Here is an 8,225-nt window from a genome sequence, read left to right as displayed (position 1 = left end):
CTGCCTGGCCTATGTAATAACCATCACCATGACCCGTTAGGAACAGAGGGTACTCCTTCCCTGCAAGACACATGCCTGTAGCTCCACACTTGGTACCAGCAGAGGCCCCAAGGCTAGAGGAAAAGAAACCAAACAAAAAGTATTCCAGAGAGGAGGTGCTACAGAGAGTCATACTTTAGAGAATGAGAGCTTAGTGCTAGAGCCCCAGCTTTCCTTTCTGTTTACCTGGTGACCTTGGAAGAGTCACCCAACCATTCCAAGTCTTTACTTTTAATTAGAGAAAGTCCATCTTGATAAAGCCTCAAACTCCTCGACACCTCTCACATTCCCAGGAACCCCTAGCCTGGTCTACTTTGCATTTTTCCACACCATGGATCAACTTCTAATACACCATAAGAGTTACTCATTCTTTGTGTTTGTTGATTATTGTTTCCTTTTTCTCACTAAAATATTAGTTGTACCAGGGCAGAGATCTCTGAAAGTTTTACTTAATGCTATAATTCATATATCCACAATTGTGTCTGCCACATAATAAGGGCTAGAAAAATATTCATTGGATGGATGTTGAATAATAAACTCAAGGGGCCATTTCTAGTTTTACCATTCATGTGTCAGTTATCTATTGTGACATAATAAACCACCTCAAATGTGATGGCTTTATATAACAGCAGTTAATTTTTTCTTATAATTCTGTGTCTCAGGGATTCAGATAGGGCCCCTGGGCAGTTCCTTGATGCCTGATGTCATCAGCAGCATTCAATATCTATAGGAAGAATTGGAAAGTTAAAGAAGGTTTCACTCACGTGTCTGGTGTCATCATGTTCCTTTTGGGGACTCCTCTCTTTCCATGTGGTGTCCCATAATTCACAGGTTTAACCTGGGCTTCTTTCATAGTGACTGGATTCCCCAAAGCAAAAACCAGAAGCTGTCAGGCCTTACTTAAGGTCAAGTCCAGCCCAGATTCTAGCCAAGAGGAAGTAGATTCTCTCTGTGGATAGGTGTATGTACAGAGAGGGAAGAATATTTTAGCAGTCATCTTTGGAAACTGCCTCGCTTATGATTCCATGATCCCATGCTCTGCAAATTCTCAATTAACACTTACTGGGCACTTAAGGGGTCAGGTCTTGGCTGTGTACCATAGCCACAGGGTCTAGAACCTCTGCCTTCACAAAGCAGAGCCTAATCATGGGCACTAGGGCAGCTGTAAGCCTTTGAATGCCAGCTGCCCTCTGGGCCCCTCTCACAGTGAGACTGAAGGAACAGGACAATGGGCAGGCTGCCTCCCAAGGCAGATTTGAGGACTCTATGGGTGAGGATGATGACGGTCTCCCTGGCTCCCTTCCAGATTCCTCAGACGGTGAGGGTGACTGGAGTCTCTGGTCTGTCTGCAGCGTCACCTGTGGGAATGGCAACCAGAAGCGGACTCGGTCTTGTGGCTATGCATGCACTGCAACAGAATCAAGGACCTGTGACCGTCCAAATTGCCCAGGTGAGTTACTTGGGGATGGAGCTTCAAGTTCAAGGGGTAGGTTTTTAATTTTATATAAATTGTCTTTTGGGGCTACCCTGTGGCCTGCTGGTTAAGGGAGCCAGATCACACATGGCTTGCTGCAAGGTTCAAATCCTGGCCCCAGTGTCTTGAAAAACAAGCCAGGTGTATCTGCATGCATAACCAAAATCCCAACAGGATGGAGAAATGGAAGAGAAGGATTGCAGCATGACTATGTCCTGTTGGAGGGCGCTTCTTCTCTCTCTCTCTCTCTCTCTCTCTCTTTCTCTGTCCTCTCTCTCATGCACACACACACACACATGACCTCTGGCAATTAAAAAATTTTTGTCTTTTTAAAAATAATCATTACCCTAATAAGACTTCAGCCAGAGTGAGACAATGAGAGACAATTAATGAGCTTTGTGAATGAAAAGATGGATTTTCTGAGGCTTATGCACAATTGCCATAGCCGTGACCTAAAGAACAATTGCCACGTTGTACTTGTCTAATTTAAAGGAGGAACTCTGGTTAGTTTGGGCCTTTGATGTAGGATTTGTTGTGCCTCGAAGAGACACATGAAGACAGACATCCATAGTCTGATAAGGCAGCCAGGGTGAGAGGCTTGACAGCCATCTACAGAGAAACCACACAGTTGAAGTCCTGTCGGAAATACCTGAGAGTTGCCCAAGGCTCTCAAGAGAGTAAACCAGGGTGACTTGGCAGTCGATCCTCACTTTATACTGCATTGTCAGTGCTTTAAAAACTGAGCTAATTGCAAACTTGGTAAGAGGTTATTTCGGAAATGAATCGTGACTGACTCTAGCAGTGGTTGTCAGACTATGACTGATGGGCCTAGTCAGGCTGGCAGCCATATTTGTATGACCGTATATTGGCAAAGGGTTGTGAAGAGGAGGATGAGGAGGAGGGAAGGGAAAGCAGCAGCCGAGACCATATGTAACCCACAAAGCCTAATATATTTACTCTCTGACCCTTTATAGAAAAGCTTACCAACTTCTGGGCTATAGTTTTACTATGTGTTCCCCATTGCCAGGTAAAACACCAGCCTAAAATAATATCTTAGTCCCTTTTAAGAAAACCACACATTCCAAATGGCTTCATCTGAAAGAAATGTCAGAGACAGAAAAATCTTATCCCCGCACCCCAGACTTCCTTTCCTACCCCTAGACACTCCGTTCACAAACCAGAGATATTTGGAACAAGAAAGAAGTAGAAACACAAAGGGGTTTCTGAGCTGAGAGAAAGGGAATCAGATTGAAATGGATTTGTATTCATGCAAAAGAGCATATGTAGAAAATGGGGCTGAAATGTAAGAAGTGGGAATTCTGGCTTCATGTCAGCCATGCAGATGGATTTCTAACAAATGGAACAGCCAGTGAGATGCTTTCCCTGATCGCTTCCATGCTTATTATAAAGAACTGAGTGAGACATCCAATGGGTGGGACTTGGATGGGTAGAAACAAACCAATAAGTAATAATAATATGAGGAGGAGGAAGCAGAGGACAGAAAGAAAGAAGGAAGTGAAGACTATGAAGAAGATGGTAATGAATATAAGAAGATATTATGAAAGAAAATAAAGACAAAGAATTACATACAGAGAAAGAAAATGAAGAAATAATAAGATAATGAAGATAGCTCTCTTAGGTAACATGGTGGTTAAGGCACTGGACTCACACATGGCCAACTGTGGTTTGAGTCCCTGACTAGGCAGTTTGCTTTCTCACTTTCCTTCTCTCTCTCTCTGGTGAGTGCACAAGCCCTATAGCACATTTTAAAAATAGTAATAAATAAATAATTCTTTTAAAAAAGATAATGAAGGGGACCAGCAGGTGGCATGGTGGTTGGGTCACTGAATTCACACATGGATGACTGCGGTTTGTGTTCTGGACCTGGAGGCTTACTTTCACACTTCTCCTTTCTCTCTTTCTCTATCTCTTGTCAAATTAAAAAATAATAATAACAAATGGAATTAAGTAAATAATTATTTTTAAAAAATATAATGAAGATTATAAATAATAAAGTTTATTGAATACTTCAGTATTGAGCAAATTTCTAAGGTTTTTGTATGTATCATTTCATTTAGCCATCCCAATACCTCATGGAAATAGGTATTTATTATTGTACCCATTAGATATCTGTGAAAACTGAAGCCTGGAGAAGGTTAACTTGCCTAGACTCGCACAAGCAGCAGGTGGTCAGTCTAGAATCTGAATCCAGGTAGTCTGATTTTAGAGACATTGTTCTTAACTACTAAACTCTTCCACCAGCACTCGGAAGAAGGCCACCAAGCTCAGCCACACATGGATGCCTTTAATGTCAGGGCATAGAGGTTTGCCTGTTTTCTCCTCTAGAACTGGCATCCAGGCCCCAGGTAGTGGCTTTAGATATCTTATCAGAGGGAGACTTTTTCTCTGCCGCCATGTTGAGTGTGCCTTTTTCTTTTGTTATCACCGAGAGCAGTGCAGCCAGCCGTCCTGTTTGTACATTTTCTTCTCAACTGTCCTTGTCCTTCCATCCTTCTGTTTGTCTGTTCTTGGCTATTTCATCTTTACAGGGCCCCCTTCGAGCATGAAGAATTTCCTTTAATGGGATCTCTTTCCTTATTCAGTTTGTTGACTCTCCGCCTTACAAGAAAGAATCATGGAGCAGACAAGGTCTCCTTGGCCTGTCTAGTAATCACACTGTAAAAGTTTGTCCCCTTGGTCAACCCTACAAATAAGTTTGAAGGGCCTCATATAAAATCAGAGAGAGGCCCGTAAAGGAAATCAAGTAATGCCCAGCAGGAAAGCCGAAACCCACGTACAAATGTTCCACGGTTCTCTGCTCCTTCCTCTTCTTATTGCTTTAGCTTGCCAGGATTCCTGCCTGCAGAGGGAAGCAGAGGAAATAGGAAAGCCAGTGAAGTTTGAAGAAGCTGGGTCAGTTCCTAGAGCAAGTAATGATGAGCTCAACGTATTCATTCTGAAGCATCACTGACAATGCTGAAGGTCCTAGCATATGAGATATCGGATCCTTGGCTGCGGACTGCTGCGTTCTCAAGGAGCTAGACAAATATTTAAGGGAAAAAAATATCAGCGAACACTTACCACTTACAGCTCTAAGTGCTTTCTTTACATATAACTCATTTACCTTTTCAGTCCTGTGAGGTAGGGCCCTTGGTTCTACCCATTTTACAGACATGGAAACTGAGGCACACAAAAGTGAAGTGGCTTGCCCAAAGTCATGTGACTAATGATGATTTGAATCCAGGCAGTTAGTCATTAAGGCAAGGTATTAACCACTACATTCCACTGCCTTTGGATTAATTCATCATCTAGATGCCACCAGTTATTCTGACACGTACCCCCCAGTGCCCCAAACCCCATCCCCAGGCCTAGTGAGTTCCTTAGGACTCACACAGGCACATTTGGATCTGGTTTCATGCTGCAAATGGTATCAGGGGGTTTAATATATTTTATGTGCTACTACCTGCTTTTTACTGTTTCCTCCATTGGCAAGTTTCTGCCATGAGTAGCAAGGAATACAAAAAAGCCTTTGTTCAGGTGTATTTGGTTTTTTATTTTTGGGGGGTGACTTTTTCCATATAAACCAGGGAAAAATGAGCTCTTGTCTGTGTTTAGGAATTGAAGACACTTTCAGGACAGCTGCCACTGAAGTGAGTCTGCTTGCGGGAAGTGAGGAGTTTAACGCCACCAAACTATTTGAAGTTGGTAAGAAACGTTTTCTCTTCTTCTTTTTTTTTTTTAATCCAAATATTGATTTAGTGCTTTGGAGATTCCTTTTCCCTTTGCAATGCCATCCTTGGAGCCATGTAAGTGTTTCATTTTCCTCTTTTGGAGTCCAATTTTCCCAGCATATTTCTTGCTCACTGAATATACTCCGAGGAAGAGACAGTGTTTGTTCCTCCTCCACCAGACTGAGTTGGACACTATTCTGTGGGCACTCTGCTTACTGCACAGCTCCACAGCTGCTGGCGGGTGGAGACCACTCTTCCCAGAGCCCAGCCCATTTTAGAGGCTCTAGCCACATGGAGTCTATTCTCACTGTCTTGACTAAGTGCCCCTAATAAAGTCAAGAAACAGAGCTAGTCCATAGCAATAGCTGAGCACTGTGAGTTGAGAGTGGATCACACATGACTGACCATGGTTTGAGTCCCAACCTCAGCAGCTTGAAAGACACATTGGGCATGTGTGGATGCATGCCCAAAATCCTGACAGAAAAGAGAAATGGAGGGGAAGGGATTATGGCATGACCATACCCCATTGGGTATCTTTATTTCTCTCTCTCTCTCTCTCTCTCCCCCCACCACCCCCATAATGCATACAAATGGAGGGGAAGGGATTATGGCATCACCATACCCCATTGTGTATCTTTATTTCTCTCTCTCTCTCTCTCTCCCCCCCCCCACCCCCACAGTGCAAACACTCTCTGGCAAGTAAAAAGAAAAGAAAAAAAAATCAAGAAATGGTGCCCTCAGTTCTCCAGCAAAGGGAGGGAGTGAAAGAGAGAAAGAGGGAATTTGCTCAACATTCTACATCCTTGTTGCCTACAAAGATTTCTTATATACTCTGCTGCTTGTCTGCTAAAAAGTGCTAGAGCAAATAAAATAAAAATGGCCCAAACTAAATAAAATTACTACTCAGGTCCAAGGTGTGAGCTTGTTTTTTAAAAATAGTTTCATATGCTTCTGGATATAATTCTGTATCATAGAGGTTCATATTCCTTCTGGCCCACTTCTTTTTGGCATTCAAAAATTCTTTCTTAGTCTCTTCACTTCAGCCATGGCTAAAATTTATTTGGCAGTCTTAAGCTCCCCCCCCTCCCCGCAACAATCTTTTTGTTTAATTCCCCATAGCACAGGAATTTGGGAGCTTATCTGGCAAGCAAATATATGCCTCAAATGATTACAGGAGTCAAGCAAAGATCTAAGTGGAGGAAGTCTAGAATAGAAGGAAAGACTAATAGGAAAGTATGGCAGGGATGGATGGTGTCAACATTATGATGAAAAGAAACAAACAGCTATAATGCTGGGAACAATAGAGAGTACTATGGCCGATGACAAAATGAAGAACTTCATCCAAAGGAGACAGCTATGACTTAGTCACCGTGAAATGAATTGCAACCCGGCATTACCAAATGGTCTGGTTTCCAAGAGAGGCCCAGTGTCTGGATTTTGCTAGGATATTAACTCACTTTCTTAAATGATAGTGATTTATTTTACAAACAAATCCAAACATGTCTATGAGCCAAACTGGAGGCAGTTTGAAAATTCTGTTACTAGGGCCTCTCTTCCCCCAGTTCGTTCACAGGCACGCAATTAAAGTGCATTGAACAAGATCCTTCTGGAAACACAATACATTTGGTTTTGTAAATGATTCTAAAGATGGAGGTTTTTCATAAATGATAGAGCCTTAAAGGTATCTTTTTGTGCAAAGACCTTCCCGAGCCTCCTCAGAGCACACTCCATAGGCGGGCACCTGCTTGCTTTCTTGCAGAAGATGAGTCCGGATGCACAAAACCCCACCCAGTGTGTGGCTGACACACAAGCTAAGTAGACATGGTGTTCCAGTCAAGGGTCAAACAGGACATGGCACACTCGAGTTGGGTAACTGAGGAGCATTTAGTGAGGGACAGTTTGCAAAGACTTGAGCAGGTAGATGAAACCAAGAAAGGGTTTTTCAGAACCCCAGGGCTGGCAAGAGTGGGGAACTCCTACCACCTCTTGGCCTGAAGGGAGCAGGCGAGGGAGCAGCTCACAGAGCCTGGAGTGACTGTGTGGAGAAGATCCCAGGTAGCAGCCCTGGCTCTCAGGAGGATGCAATCAGCCTGCAAGGGTGAGGGAGGAGCCACGGAGTAAGTACCCTGACCTCACTTTTGCTGTTTCATCTGGCCTCTTGCCAGGTCCTCCCTTCAGCTCAACCCCTCCAGAAATCAGGTGTCAGGGAATCTGTTGACATATGTCAACCTTTCAGGGCAAAAACCAGCATGGAATAAGGATCTAGAAGGACAGTCAGAAGATGGAAAAAGCAGAAATCGAAAAAGCTTGATTTACACAATGTCTAGTCACTTCACCTAGTACTGCCTGAGTTTTCTGACCCATATAACAGAATCAGGTCATAGTGCCTACCTCACAAAGTTATTGTAGAATTAAATGAGTGAATACATGTAAATCATTCAGAATATGCCCATCATACTGAACGCTCTGTGTAAGTTTGCTAAATGACAAATAAAAACAAAGGCCCAGTCATAGTAGTGTGGACTGTTAAAATGCTGTGTTCCACAGGCTGGGACCACATGGGAAGCTCAGGTTCGATTCTTGATTCAACCTAAAGACTGGGTGTGATGGCATACACTTGTACCTAGGGAGGTTACTCGGGGAGGCTGAGGCAAGAAGATTGTGAGCTTGAGATTGGCCTGGGCAACATAGTGAGGCTGTCTAAAACAGAGCCAGGCACAGTGGCTCACCTCTCTAGTCCCAGCTAGAAGCCAAGGCAGGAAGACCACAATATGGCAAGACCTTATCTAAGAATGATAATAATAAGAATAAATTTAAGTGAAAATAAGTCAGTGAATATCCTGTAGGTACGTAAATGATGATGAGATAGGGAAAACTGAAGCACAGCAAAATAAAATACTTTGCTTAAGGTCAATGAGGTTACTAAGTAGTTGAGTTGGAAGCCAAGCCCAGGCAGTTTAGCATGAGAACACATTATTTCT

General features: G+C 43.1%; 1 protein-coding gene across 1 annotated transcript in view; it reads left to right on the top strand.

Annotated features, from left to right (window-relative positions):
• The window catches only part of ISM1 (isthmin 1), an 84,938-nt gene that overhangs the window by 71,004 nt on the left and 5,709 nt on the right, over window positions 1-8,225 (top strand). The window contains exons 4-5 of the mRNA XM_006143658.3: window positions 1,346-1,489; window positions 5,129-5,218. Coding sequence (XP_006143720.1) covers window positions 1,346-1,489; window positions 5,129-5,218 — 234 coding nt within the window. The remainder of the gene's footprint in view (window positions 1-1,345; window positions 1,490-5,128; window positions 5,219-8,225) is intronic.

Source organism: Tupaia chinensis, unplaced genomic scaffold, assembly GCF_000334495.1.
Source record: "Tupaia chinensis unplaced genomic scaffold, TupChi_1.0 Scaffold000101_1, whole genome shotgun sequence".
In the NCBI taxonomy this organism is placed as follows: Eukaryota; Metazoa; Chordata; class Mammalia; order Scandentia; family Tupaiidae; genus Tupaia; species Tupaia belangeri.
Note: the sequence above shows the minus strand (reverse complement) of the source record. Positions and strands in the feature narration are given on the sequence as shown.